Source organism: Micromesistius poutassou (genome assembly GCF_964030765.1).
Source record: "Micromesistius poutassou genome assembly, chromosome: 16".
Lineage (NCBI taxonomy): Eukaryota > Metazoa > Chordata > Actinopteri > Gadiformes > Gadidae > Micromesistius > Micromesistius poutassou.
Window position 1 is genome coordinate 950,513 of NC_140286.1, and position 15,470 is coordinate 965,982.

Sequence of the window (15,470 nt, forward strand, 5' to 3'; positions counted from 1 at the left end):
GTCACAAGGCATATCATGTGAAATCAATCTTGGCCCCCCCCCCCGCGGACACTGCATCCGCTCGCCCTTACATTGAAATCCTACAGTGGTGTACTCTTGAATGCATTGGCACTGCCTATCTCCAGGCCCCTAACCATTTCAATCACTACTGCTATATTTGGCATCCCACACGGGGCTGCACCCCCCCCCCCCCCCCCCGCTCTCCCCCCCCGCCACTCTCCCCGTCTCCCCCGCTCACATGTTGTTGGGGTTGTAACACAGCATGTTGAGCTGGATGTTCTCGTCCCAGTGGCGCAGCAGCAGGAACAGCTGTCTGGCCGCCCCCTTCAGCCCGGCCAGGTCCACCTCCTCCGGCAGCCGCTGGCAGCGCAGCCAGAAGTCGGCCTTGGCCGCCACCATCTCCCACTCCATGAAGTAGCCGGCGCAGCGGTGCTCGAGCCAGGCCAGCGCCACGGCCGTGGCCCAGCTGCAGCCCACCACGTCCTCCTGCTCCTCGCCCCCCACCCGGCACTCCGCCGCCACCGCCGCCGCCGCCGCCGCCGGGTCCCCCGGAGAGCCCTCGCAGGCGTCCGTCTCGGAGCCGCGCCCGCTGTCCGGCTGGCCCTGGGAGAGCTGGACCTGCAGCTCCAGGGAGCCCTCCTCGGAGCTGGGGAGATCGGGCGGGGAGATGGAGGCCGCGGGGGGGGGGTCCCGCTCGGACTGACGCCTCGGACGCGGCCGGGGCTCCAGGGTCAGCGGGGCGTGGTCGGGGGTGTGGTGGAAAGGGGGCACGGGGGGTCTGGGGAGGGAGGAGGAGGTGGTGGTGGTGGTGGTGGTGGTGCAGATGTGGGGGTGAGAGGGGGGCTTGCCGCTGCTGGGGCAGGTGCAGCGGAAGGGGGGGCTGAGGCTCCTGCGGTGGAGGCTGTAGGGGGAGGCTCTCTTCAGGCGGTCCAGGGGGATCTGGAGGCAGTCGGAGAAGGCCTCGGTCAGGAGGAAGGCCCCCGACGCCAGCTGCAGTCGCACCTGAGGACACAGCGAGCCAGGTTTTAATAATCATAGTCGTCTTTATTCAGCCTCATGTTTCGTGTATTCGTGGGTTTTTCTCGTGGGATTTCATATGAATGATTTCCGTCGGGGGGTCTCATCACCAGCGGCAGGTAGTCTGGAGCTTCCGTCTCGGCTTGTTTCTCCGTCTCGGCTGACAGACAGTGGGACTTGAGAGGAATGTGCTTTCCCGACGACACAGAGGACCTCAGTTTGCCCAGGGGGAACCTACACACACACACACACACACACACACACACACACACACACACACACACACACACACACACACACACACACACACACACACACACACACACACCGTGTTAATTCACCACTGAAAACTCTTGGGTTTGCGCTTGAAGTTTGAGAATGGTTTGAAAACTGAATGTTGGATAGTTCTTTAACGGCCCAGGTGTCAGGTGAAGGCCCCACCTGGTACCGAAGAAGCTCTCCATGGATTTGCTCTCGACTGACCGCTGGGAGCGAGAGCCCGAGGAGGGGGGCGCCGAGGCGGGGGGGCTGGAGGGGTACCCACCGCCGCCGCCGCCGCCAGCGTCTGGGGAGTGACGGATAGCAAATCCACAGTTTACACTTCAACTATCTCACATGCTATAAGGTCAAGGAAAAAAGTATGGTAAGGCCTTTTATGAATGGGCTCATGTCACGCCACCAGTGTTGTGCAGTGTGTGTGTGTGTGTGTGTGTGTGTGTGAAGTTTACACTTCACGTGAACAAGTTCAAAGTTCAGTTCATACAAAAGAAAATGAATAAATTCACGTTCATAGTTCACCAATTCAGTTTTGAACTAGTTCATGTTCAGTTCATTAACAGTTCTTTTAGAAACCGAGGAAAAACTGTGGGAGTGAATATTTCTGTGCTTATCTTTTAAAACGAATCCTCTCCATTATCAGCTGCCCATCACTACCATCTAAAATTGTTGTGGATATTATTTGCACACCTTTTTCATTCATCACAACTAAGGCAGTAACTCTATTTAAAGTTCTTTAGTTAAAAATATGTTAAGTTCAGTTAAAAGTTCATAGAAAAATTTACTTTTCTAGTTCTTTTGAACTAGTTCATGCACAACACTGCATGCCACCAGGTGGCATGACATAAGCCCTTTAATGGGAAAGAAGCCATGGGGGCTGGTTACAGATCTTCCAGTCATTGGCACTTACTTGAATCCCAGGATGTGAGGCTACATGGTGATGCTGGGGTCTCATCCTTATCTGAGAGTAAGAGAACACACACATTTATATTCACAGAAGTTTTTAAAATTACAATTACAACCTTTATTTACCTTTATTTAAGAATAACCACACCTCACTGAAATCGATCAATAAAAAAAAAAAGACAGAGACAAGTCATGGTATTAGGGTCACGAGACAGTTAAGTGGTTAGGGTGTTGACTTGCAGCCGAAACATACCAGGTCGGGTTCAAACCCCAATGTCCACAATCCTCCCGCACCCCTAACCCCTACACCTACTCCTTGATCAAGGTTAATCTGAATTTCCCCCTGCGTCCCTCTAGAGGAGTGTCTTCTGAGAGGCCACTGAGTGGTGGTGGTGGTTCACTAGAGCGCCGTGATCCAGTATACCGGTGGAGTTCCAGGGCTCTTCTACGTCCTCGCTGTCCCTGCTGGAGCGCCGGCGGCCCAGGCCCACAGAGTAGGCCCTCTGCCTGCGACTGCCTGACTGGGAGCCCTGGCCCGTCCCCAGACGCTCGTCTGCACACGCACACGCACACGCACACGCACACGCACAGTGACCACAACAGAGCCTCATCCACCATGTTGTTCAGGTCTCTGAACTCATCAACACATTTTAGACAACATTCAAGCTATGAATGATAATATGAACGATGAACGATGAAGGATGTGAATGATGAGCGATGAATGTGTTTGTTTTTGCGGCGTGTGCGGCGTGTCTCACCGGCTCTGACCTCCAGGCCCCCTGGCAGGCCTGTGGCCGTGCTGCGGTCGGTGGCAGCGAAGGTGGTGTACATGCAGATGATGTTGCAGCGCTTGCTGGTCTGGATGGCCTTCACTCTGTAGCGCTTGGCCGGGCCTGAGACAAGCACAACATTCAATGCAGACGAAGGAAGCACGTACAGTTAAGTGTGTCGCAAAGCAATTTTACAACATGCTATGTGTACCTTAACCTACCCAAAGATCTACGTTGCATTTCTGATTCCTAGGCTACACTGCACTATGTCAAATTGTATTTTTATATATTATATATATATATTAATATATTATATTCTCCTCCTCACTCATGAGTTGCTTTGGATAAACGTGTCTGCTGAAAGGACTGAATGTAAACAGCATGGAACAGTACAATTGTTAATCAGTCAAGGGTTTGTGCGTGAGGCAATCTAGAAAAAAAAAAAACCCCACCATGCTCAATGTCGCTCTCCTTCTCCGCCATCTTCTCGAAGTCTCTGATGACGGAGCGGGCGGTCAGCTGGTGGAGCATCTCCTCCCAGGGGTCCTCGTAGTTCCCCTCTCTCCCACCCTCCCCCTCCTCCTCCTCCTCCTCCTCCTCTCCGCTGGCGGGGCTGCTGCCCTGCTCCTCGGGGCCCCACAGGGGCCTGAGGTCCACGGTGACCTCCCAGGACACGGGCTGGCCCCCCAGCAGCCCGTGGATGACGGAGCGGCACTGCCTGGGAGCGGGGGTCTCCTGGGGCCCGGCGCCGGCGAACAGGTAGTCGGGGTCTGTGAAGTGGTCCCAGTCCAGAGGGGAGGCGGGGAAGAGCAGCCCGTCTGACGGACAGACAGAGAGATGGATGGATGGACAGATAGATAGACATATGGATATACAGACAGACGGACAGATATATATATATATATATATATATATATATACAGACAGACAGACAGACAGATAGAAAGACATATAGATAGACGGACAGATATATATATATATAGACAGACAGACAGACAGAGAGACAGCTAGATAGATAGACAAGTAGAAGGATAGATAGATATAAATATAGAGACAGACAGACAGACAGACAGACAGACAGACAGACAGATAGATATATAGATAGATAGATAGATAGATAGATAGATAGATAGATTGATGATTACAGATAGCTAGATAGAGAGACAGATTACTGTAAACGGAGAAATATAAACAATGTTGGAGGAAACGAGACACTTACACAATAAATGAATACAAGGAAGGAAGGAAATGAAGAACGCCAGAAAGAGAGATCAGAGGGATGAAGGAAGAGTGATCCTTTATGGGGCGGGAGGGGGGGGGGGGGGGTTACTAACTCACTGGAGTCGGTGAGGCTCCTGCGGGTGAGGACCCCTCTGGGGGTGGAGTAGGTCTCTCCGTCGCTCTCCTCCAGCCTGCCGCCCAGGGTCTGGTCGAAGGACACCCTCTCCAGCGCCCTCCGCAGGCGGTGCATGTCCAGGTCGCCCTGGGGAGAGGAGAAGCTCCTGGCCGCCATGGTGGAGCGCACCAGCGCCCGCTGTCTCTTACGGGCGTCCTCCACCCCGGACAGACGCCCGCTCGGGGTCTGCTGGGTGTGGGGGGCAGGGGGGGGGGGGGGGGGGGAACAAAAGAGGACGTTCTCACACCCACAAAATGGACTGTTCTCAATGCTGAACTTCATTCCCCAGACCATAAGACTATTTAACCCCGCTGCTAGAACTTCTGTTTTATTATACATTGCCACTTTTTTTTAACTTAATCTATCTTTGTATATATTTATTTGTAGATCTCTTTTTAACTGTGTGCACATGAAGCACTTTATATACACACCAAGCACTTTTACTGATCGCCCGATCGTTGACATGTTGACATTCTTGCTGCTACTTGAAGAGTCAATGTGCGACAGAATTTCGTTCAATGTGCCCTGTGTCTACGTGTACATCTTGAATGACAATTAAAGTATTCTATCCATCTAAAAACTAATTACTAAAAACAGAGATAGACGCTTCCGCTTCTGGAAGTTAAAGTATTTATTGTATTTATATTAACCTAATGACCTCAGTGCTTGACCGGGGTCGAGGCCATTATAAGTCTAATTAACTCCCGGGAACCTTAACGTAATTCGTTTTACCCTCTTGCTGCTGTGGTCAGTGCTTTCGGAGGAGAGGTCCTGTTGCCACGGCGACTCGGACCAGCGGGACAGGGACGTCCTCTGCTCCAGCGGGGGCATCTTCTCCAGGCCCTGGGGCAGGGACCCCGCCTCCATCATGGGCCCCGCGCGGGCGTCCAGGGGGAAGGAGGGGGGGCCCGACACGGAGGAGGTGTTGGTGTGGGTGTGGGTGTGGGGCCGCGTGAGGAGGCCCCCCCCCCCGCGCTCGCTGCTGAGGGAGCAGCGCGTCAGGACGTACTGCTCCTGGATGTAGGAGCGCTCCTGGATCCTCTTCCTCACGTCGCTGGTGCCGTCCGGCTCCACACCTGAGGCCGCAGAGGGAGACGTCAGCGACTCCAGAGCTAAAGACGCTAATCAGGACCAGTCCCGTACACACACGTATGAGCCAGGAGGCAGAGTAGAAAACAAGCTGATCACACAGTCTCTTTGAATGAAAGTGTCTAAAAGTTACAATTATAAATATATATATATATATATATATATATATATATATAATATAAAAAGTTATAATTGTAAATTGTAACTGTAAACTCTTGAGTTTATAAGTGTCCCTAAAGGCCCTCACACACCATTCCGACCATTCCCATCGTCGGCAGAAAAGGCAGCCGGACCGATGTGGTCATGGCCGATTGTACACGTGCAATCGGCTGAAAAGAACACGGACGGCTTTGACGACGGCCGATCGCACGGCACACACACACACCGAACAGACTCGGGTCACAGCACACACACCGAACCCGAACTCGGGTCACCGAGCTCGCCAGACTGTCCGACGACCGATAACGTGGTTGGTGTGTCAGGGCCTCTACAGTGTCCCTAACCAAACCCTGTTGACATCCCCAGCCCCAGTCCCCCCCCGGGCCCCCCCTGTTGTCCGCACCAGACGCCCTCGTCGTGGGGGGGGGTGGGGGGGGGGTCCTGACCTGAGCTGCTGCTCGGCTGGTCGGCCTCCCGGGCGCAGGAGAACTCGGAGGAGATCTCCCTGGAGATCTCCTTCAGCGCGTCCTCCAGCTCCGTCACGTCGGCGGACGCCGTCCCGGGGAGGAGCAGCTCCGAGGCGGCGGAGGGCGGGGACAGCTCGTCGTTGGACGGCCCGAACACGGAGCCCGTGGAGCCGCGGCTGGCCCGCTTGTCGTCCCGTCCGTTGGCCTAACGTGGGAGAGGGATCGGAGAGAGAGAGAGAGAGAGTGGGGTCCGTCTGTCTGGCAGCGCGTCATTTATACAACACGATACACTATTTATTATTATATACTTTTTAAAAAAAATTTTAAAGCCTCTACCTCCGTCTTTTTGCCTTTGTAATCCGACATATCGTAGAGGGTACAGTAGCCAATCAGCCGGTTCCCAGGGTAGAGGGGAGGGATTTCATTGGGGGAGAGAAGAGCCTCCATGTTCTCAGGTAGGTACCAGTCAATCCGCAGGTCGGTCAGCACAGGCTCAAAGGCCTTCTTCAGTGACTTGATTAACTGAGAATGTTCAATATACCACAACCATCATCACTATTAAATTGACAAAATGTCGCTGTGAATAATGACATCAACGTGTAAAAAGAACAAACGCATTATTTTTAAACCGATCTCTTTCCATTGTAATTCACACGTTCTCCACTAGGTGGCAGCGCTGTCACTTCTCCAACCTTCGGCTGAAGTCTCTCCTCCTCGTCCAGGAACTCTGTGCTTCCTCCGGTCAGCTTAGCGATGCCCTGCAGCAGCCTTCTGCAAGCGCGCGGGCCCAGGCCCATCCCAAAACACCTGCACAGGTGATGCTTGCGGTTAATCAATGAAGGACTGAATTCATTAATTTATGAACAGATGAACGAATGAGGTAAGTCATGGCAAATTGTACCTCTTCTTCTATTCATAATGTGTAAGTTATACAATTGACTCCCTCTTGTTACGTGATTAAGCATCAACCTGATCATGTTCACTGGTATAAGCGCCTTGAGGGGTATACTGAGCAAATGGAGTGGACTGGCTCTGCCTTGGTCACCGAGGGTACATTTAGTGTACCATCAAGACGGACAGAACTGTTATTTGTGAGAGAGAGAGAGAGAGAGAGAGAGAGAGAGAGAGAGAGAGAGAGAGAGAGATTACAAGCCATTTGGCTAATTAGAAGTCTGTGAAGGACAGAGGACAACCGGAGCGGGAAGCTACAGCATTAATGGCTCTGGAACCACAAGGGACCCGTCTGGATGGCAGTGAATTAATCAACATAAAGATAATACTATTGTTAAACTCTTGTTCTTGCACTAAGTTTGTGTGTATAGCAATATACTGTGTATTCACACAGACACATAACAATATTATTTATTGTATCATCTGTTTTATTATTTTATATATACCGGCATGTAAAAAATCATAGACTTGACATTATATTAAATATTTATATAAGCATCTAAAAGCTGTATAAACCTAGTGTGACCGTCTAATTTGTGAGAGTGAGTACATAGAGGTTTAACAGCAGCGGTCGTCAGCCTTCACCGTCCTTGAGCGGACTGACTGTTCTCAGCGTTACCACGCCCGCATAGTCCTGCCTCGGTCCCTGACAGCTAAAGTCCAGCTTTAAAGTGGAGAATACTGATGATGAGGGCGGGGCAGTCTAGGTGGAGGCACTGAGAGTCTAGGGAGCGGACGACTGGGTGTGGGAGAGCGGCGGTGGGGGTTGAGATGGGGACACTGCAGAGGAGAGCACTCAGCCGGATTAGTGGGCGGGGCTACGGACCGGGGCGCGGCTCTGCCCCTTTTCCTGGCAACTTTTCTTTGTCTTTGTTGTTGCACTGTTCTGTTCTGATTCCCTGAAGTGGAACATTAATATTTCTGACCCGGTCATATCTGCTACTCGCCTATAGGGATATATGAGGTTGTTTTTGTTTGTATATTTAGTTTTCAATTCCTTTTTTCAATGTATCTGTTACATACTAGTACTACTGTATATTACTACCGGTACTGTATATTCTATATTTTATTCTATAAAGTATATCAAATATTAAGTATCTATCATAGTATATGATATATACAATATACTTCATAATATATGCCATCTACTATATTATATACACTATCAACTATAGTATACATTAGACTATATATTCTATACATACTCAATATTTAGCTTCTATATCTTATCCTGTATATTTTATACTTCATCCTTTTCATTATATACTTTAAGCTACTAATTAACCAATACTAGTGCCTGCACTCTAATGAAACTTTTCAGTGCTACCACAAAAAGTCCCCAGTCTCCATGTTGACACTAGTGCTGTGTTCGAAATCATTCCCTATTCCCTCACTCACTATTCCCTGTATAGTGTTTATGATATAGTGAACTATACAGGGAACGAACTAACCAGAATTCGGACACTACGCCAAACATTTCCGAACGTCATTTGCGCCAGTAAATGCGACCGCATTGCATTGTGGTACACGGGATTGACATGTAGATGGAACATCGTATGTTCACTCAAATGTTTGGGGTATTTTATTGTCCGCTATACAGTGAACGAAATTAACCACTGAGAATCCGAACACCACTACAAAATGGCGAGCGCCCCTACAGAGTGCACTATATCCGTGATAGGGAACGGATTTCGAAACACTGCTCAGGGTGGGGGGGGGCGGAGCTCCTCCTCCTCCCCCCCCCAGGTCCTCTGTCTACCGTACCTGGCCGTGCATGTGTTCCTGCGCACCAGCTCCAGCACCTTGCCCACGCCGCTGACCGCCCCGTCCGTCACCACGAACACCTGACGGGGGCAGGTCCGCTGCACGGGCTGCTGGAACACCCAGGACAGCGCCCCCTGCAGGTTGGTGCCCCGCATGTCGGCCCGCATCCTCTGGACGTATTCACAGGCCTGCACCAGAGTCACCTGGGGGGGGGGGGGGGGGGGGTGTAGGGGGGGAGCGAGGGAGGGAGAGGGAGAGAGAGGGAGAGGGATAGAGATGGCAAGAGGCATGATATAAGAGGGAGAGATAGAGGGAAAAGGAGCGAGCCAAAGTGAGGTACAGAGAAGGATCGAGAGAGAGAGAGAGAGAGAGAGAGAGAGAGAGAGATGAAGACAAAACCTGATTAGGTTAGGTTAGTGCGGATACCTCCGGCAGTGAGCATCAGCTCACTGCACCTGCCCCGATGGTCTGCCGCTGCACAAACAAAACAAACTCAACACATGTCTCCGTTGCTGCGATGCACGCGCCCGTGTTTGACATCACATGTGCCAATTAGCCAATGCAGAGTATGTATGTGTGTGTGTGTGTGTGTGTGCTCGTGTGTGTGTGTGTGTGTGTGTGCTTGTGTGTGCGTTGGCGAGTGTGTGTGTGTGTGTGTGTGTGTGTGTGTGACTTTAGAGAAGAAGAGCAGAAGCTACCTCGGTCTAATATAGACAAAGTAAACACACGCAGGGTAACTAACACCTGCCTTAAAGCTGCCTCAAATCACACCATGGGCAAACATGGTGGGGGGGTGTCTCCTACCACAGTTAAAATGCATGAAAGGTCACCATATGGTCCGCTGTATGTGTAATGACTGTCCTCTCAGACCCCTGGACCGGCTAAAACCTGATACCCCCGGCTGCTACGGCAACCCAAGGAGCCGGCCTGCTGCCTGGTTACTGAGTGGGAGGAGGACGCGGGGACACAAGGTCCCGGCATGCTCAGCTCACGTTTCACCAGGTAGCCCTGACAGGTGACTACACGTAGGTTTTTACAGTGGGATTTGTGATTTGAGCCCGATTTGTGTGAGCCACTGTCAACCTTGGGTAAAGTACTGTTGTGTTTTAAGTCCTTACAAATCCGATTATTAACGCTATGAAATCTTCTTAGACAAAACAATTTTTAATGACAACCTGTGACTCAACTCAGAGTTCAGAGTTGGTGTCCAAATCGATGTCCAAAAAATCGTCACAAGGTAAACTTAAGCTATCCAATTAAACATAAATATAACTGAAATGACCGAAGAGTAAATGAAGCGTTACCCCTAAAAAAAAAAAAAAAAGCGAAGATGATGCGCGTGTGTTGGGAGGTAGTGATGCTAATGCTAGTTAGTGATGCTAATGCTGCACTCACGTCGTTGCAGAGCTTGCTGGAGGTGAACAGGGCCTTGATGGTGGTCCCGAAGCCCACGATGTTGAGCATGGTGCCCGGGGGCAGGCTCTTCAGGGCTACCACCATGCCCTCCTGTCAGCCAGCACCACAACAAACAGGGCTCAGGTCAAATGGCTCACAAATCATTATACACGTGTTCATCCTTCTCCCACTCATCACAAGGAACCAAGGTTCACGTCGAGGGTACTTCGTAAGACTTTTATGGCTTCAAAGTAAAAGTAAAATGGCTTCAAAGGACCACACATACCTTCAAAACAACATCAGATGGGAAGAACGATACGTGAAAAGTTGCTGTTCAAATGACTTGAGCTTATTATGTCATAGCAGATGATTTTATCACAAGTGACTCACTGTGACTTACGACGCGTGTCATTTAGCAGCAGGTCGGGGTGAGGGCGTCTTCCTAACCCCCCCACTCACAACCTATCCTCTCCCCCTTTAGACCCCGAGCCAAACCTTCCCCCAGACAGACTCCACTGGGAGGCTGAAGTTCAACACCAGCCAGACTGACCCAGACGGGCTCCCCTCCCCTCCCCTCCCCTCCCCTCGCTACGCTCACCTTCACGCGGCGGATGTTGGCGCCGCTCATGCTGCCGCTGCGGTCGATGAGGAACACCAGCTCCCGGGTGGCCTTGTGGAGGTCCAGGGGGTCCCCCAGCAGGTCCGGGCAGAAGTTGAGCATCAGCACCGGGCTGCTCATGATGTCCTTGTGGTAGCGCTTCCTCACAAACTCCAGCTGACGGCGGGGAGAGGGACCACGGATGAGGCAGAGCTTATGATGGGTTTATTTGCTGACAATAATAGTGAATGACGATGATGATAGTGATGATGTTGATGTAGATGATGATGATGTAGATGATGGTGGTGGTGGTGATGATGATGATGATGATGTAGATGATGGTGTTGGTGGAGATGATGGTGGTGATAATGATGGTGATGATGATGTAGATGATGGTGGTGGTGGTGATGATGGTGGTGATGATGGTGGTGGTGATGATGATGATGTAGATGATGGTGGTGGTGGTGATGATGATGGTGGTGATGATGATGATGATGATGTAGATGATGGTGGTGGTGGTGATGATGGTGGTGATGATTGTGGTGGTGATGATGATGATGTAGATGATGGTGTGTGTGGAGATGATGGTGGTGATAATGATGGTGATGATGATGTAGATGATGGTGGTGGTGGTGATGATGGTGGTGATAATGATGATGATGATGATGTAGATGATGGTGTTGGTGGAGATGATGGTGGTGATGATGATGATGTAGATGATGGTGGTGGTGGTGATGATGATGATGATGATAATGGTGATGTAGATGATGATGGTGGTGGTTGTGAGGATGGTGGTGATGATGATGATGATGTAGAATGATGGTGGTGGTGGTGGTGAGGATGAAGAGAGATTCAAACCATGTTACCTTCTTCTCAGGTTCAGACTCCTTACGGGCACATCGGATGTAATCCCGGCGTGCGCACATCTGTTTTTCAAACTGGCTGAAGGAGAGCCTGCCTCTCTCCAAGATGACCAACGGGCTGTGAGGCTCTGGGGGAGGGGTTTCAGCAAGGGGGGGGCCAATCAGGTGCCAATGGATGCATGCATAAGTGAGTCAAGTGAAGTTAAAGCCAAGTAGGAATCAAACCCCAAATAGGCACGTGTCGGTGTCATGTGTGTACGTGACACTGACCACTGAGGTGCAGGATGACCTCGATGTGCCGGTCGTAGGGGTGCTCCTGGGCCAGGGTGATGTAGGTGGAGGAGGCACTCTGGGCGCTGGGGTCGGCGTCGGCCCTCAGGGCGTGGGTGGGGCTCTCCAGGCCTGGGGTGAGGGGGCGGGGGGTCACAGTGAGGTACGGAGGGACTGATTGATTGATTGCGCGGGAGGACTTTTACAATTAATGGTACATGAATTGACCATTAACTAACGCACATCTTCCTTTATTATTTGTTATTTGTTATCTGTTATTTGTTATTTGCTTTTTAGGGAGCCTATTGTTACGTCTGGCCAAGCAGGACTGCAGATGGAAGCTCGCCTTCTGGCTAAATCTTGTGTTGTAAAGATATTTACCATTTTTAGCATATTTACAGAAATGTTTATTAATATGCACTGTCCCTGTCAAATAAATAAATAAATAAAATAAATAAATAATAAATACTTAGGATGGATGTAAATTTGTGCTGTGAATCTCACAGTACCTTTAACATCCATATGACGGAGCACTATAAACGATTCAGTCGATTTACGCTTTTATCCAAATTGTCTCACTGGGGAATACTTGCAGGTAAAGGTGTTGGTTAATAAGCACCCTGCTCAAGGACACCCGCAGGTAGGCTGTGGTGATGGGGTTCAAACCTAGAACCATCCGGCTGGGTCTCAAAACACCCACTAGAAGATCCTGCCCTGATCGACGTAGACAAATACCTCCACGTCTATTTATAGATGACATTTGTTTTTCAAAAAGACTTCATTCAGATTTCCGTCTCGGGCTTATTCATCTTCCTTTCAGCTTTCCGTAGCGGCCGTACTGCCGGACCCACCGGCCAGCAGGCAGGCCCCTCGGACCAGCAGCTGGAAGTTGAGCTCGTAGGGCGCGGGGTTGGCGGCCGGGCTGGTGAAGATGACGTGGGCGCACGCCAGCTTGCTGCCCAGGGCTCGCTCCGGCTTGCCCGAGGTCGCACCGAAACAACTGGTCCCCCTGAGGAGACGGAAGTGGACGTACTGCCTGTTTTAGAAACGGCTGTTTTAGAACAGTGTGGCAGAACCTCTGAGATGGACATGTGGTGGCACATTTTGACGTTTACATTCATTCATTCATTCATTCATTCACACATTCACACACCGACGGCGGCGGAGTCAGCCACGCAGGGTGACAGCAAGCTCGTCAGGAGCAGTCAGGATGATGAGGCGTCTCACTCAGGGGACACCACGACACTCAGCTAGGAGGAGGAGCCGGGGATCGAACACGTAACCTTTCGGTTACCAGCCAACCCTGCTCTACCTCCTAAGCTACTGCCGCCCCCAACAGTTTGTTATGTAAATGTAATAGCAGAACAGTACAATACTGCACCGTTCGTGTTTTGTACCTACCCTATTTCATCCGATTTCCCCCCTCCGTTTTCGCTCTTGCCAGCCCCCAGTGGCCCCGTGACGACGGGGGTGAGCAGGGAGGGGTAGGCGATGCGTATGGCCCCGTTCTCCAGCGTGGGCAGCTCCACGGTGGTGCTGATGATGATGGACACCATCTCCAGGGGCCCGATCACGCCCGTGCCCACGATGAACGTGGTCCTCTCCAGGTCGTCGTCCAGGATCAGGTGCCCTTTTTTCGCACGGAGAACATTCACAACGTTATCTCCGCCGCCGTGGGATTATCGAGACGCCAGCGGTATCGCTCACACTCTAAAGGGTCTAAGAAGAGTTATTTTTTTACTTTTTTATTTTTTATCAAACCTTTATTTAGGTAAAAGTCTCATTGAGATTACAAATCTCTTTTCCAAGAGAGACCTGACAAAGAGGGTCAGGGTCACTCAACTGCTATCTTCCTCTTCTGTCTTTATGGTCTAACGTATAAGACGTGTCCACGTTTCCCCTCCGTCATAGGATGTCATAGTATAACTGAAATACTGCACTTTCGTTTGATCTATGGTCGTGCTAAGTGAAAGCCATTTAAACGAGCAGGCAGCCGGCCAAAATCTGTTTAGCCTGTGCTGTCGCCTGCCTTCACAGACTAGCCCATTAGCTGGAATGAGACCGGGGGAGGGCCGTCCAAGGCACGTCAATGGCTGTATTCATAATCATTGTTTAACCCCTGAAGTGAATTAAAATTATTGTTATTTATTTTACTTGTAAAATCGTAACATTTCTTTGGTTAATTTAAGCTGAAACGCAACACATTCCTCAGTGCTCAGACATTTTTTCTCGTGTCTGTGTTTTCCACAAGACCTAATTGGCCTCGCGGTGGAGGGAAAGCCCTAAAACGGGTCTTCCAGTGGCAAACATAATCACGTTATGCTGATTACTGCCCAATAATCGCTGGTCTGATTTATGTGCCGGTTGGGTCTGGAGAGAGGGTGAACCGGCAGCTCATGGTTTAATACAGGACACAGACGACTTCTCATCTCATTTCCTATCTGCAGCCCCTCGATGATATCATACCGGGAGAGCCTTCTGACGTGACGCACACAGAAACTCATTGTGATCAAACCACGGGCTACGATGAGCAACATAAAACAACATTTACATTTAGGGCGTTTAGCAGACGCTTTTATCCAAAGCGACTTACAATACATTTTTCAGAAGAAAGAAAAACAACAATATATCGCTGTCGGTACGGCAAGGATGTCCGTAGAACCAAGTGCAAAGCACTAACAATCACTAGGTTAACCCATTCCCCGTATACAACAGGAGCTAGCTAGGATAAGGATGCTACACAACTAAGTACTATAACCAAGTACGACACGCAATAAGTGCGCACATTAAGTGCCAGGACGTACAACATACCAGACAACGCCTCCTCCTCCTCCTCCCCCCCCCACCACCACCCCACCACCCCCCTTCTCTTACTCACCGTTGGTGCACTTCATGTCCAGGCTGGAGCCCCCGCAGCAGCCCCCCCACTCCCCTCCGTCCCCGCCGCCGTTCACAGGTAACCCGGGGCAGCAGTCCAGGCAGCAGTCCCTGAGCTTCCCCCGGCTCTGGATCTGCACGCCCACCAGCCGGCCGGCGATCACGGCCTCGAAGCCCACCACCACCTCCTTCTCCCCCAGAGGGTACACAAACACACCTGGAAGCAGCGGATGAGACAGGGATGGGATCGTTTAAACACGCACAAAGGGGGGCCTCGTCTCCCATTCAGCCACACCCCAGTCCGGGCTTTACTTCAACTTCAACAGAGGAAGGGTTAGGCTACTGGGTTTAACACCCGATGCATGCGTCGTATACCTGTAGCCATCCCTTCGTGCAAGGCACCTGAATTCAATTATTATACAACAATTTTCTTTTTGAATTGCATTCATCTGGGCTTTGTCTTTGTCCCTGGAGACGGGCATTACGCGCAGCGGGAATGTCTACAGCGCTGAAACACACGGGCGGCGCGTCACCTTCTATGGACTCGGGCTCTGTGTTGGCGTAGGTGAGGTCCGTGGTGACGCCCAGCGAGCAGCCGTTGGCACAGGAGCGGATGCAGGAGGCCTTGAGGAGCAGCGGTTCCCAGGTCCCCCGGTTCCTCAGGCCCACCAT

General features: G+C 51.0%; 1 protein-coding gene across 1 annotated transcript; it reads right to left on the minus strand.

Moving 5' to 3' along the window:
• Nucleotides 1-234: 234 nt before the first annotated feature.
• On the minus strand, nt 235-15,470 carry vwa5b2 (von Willebrand factor A domain containing 5B2; the record flags this gene model as incomplete). The annotated part of the gene is made up of 21 exons (XM_084481411.1): nt 235-1,002; nt 1,128-1,251; nt 1,459-1,582; nt 2,204-2,254; nt 2,624-2,752; nt 2,958-3,092; nt 3,422-3,787; nt 4,308-4,551; nt 5,098-5,441; nt 6,060-6,285; nt 6,417-6,602; nt 6,773-6,887; nt 8,796-8,998; nt 10,191-10,301; nt 10,789-10,965; nt 11,655-11,779; nt 11,922-12,053; nt 12,773-12,930; nt 13,323-13,551; nt 14,800-15,015; nt 15,332-15,470. 21 exons carry the CDS (start codon nt 15,468-15,470, stop codon nt 235-237), a joined length of 4,302 nt encoding a protein of 1,433 aa, XP_084337537.1.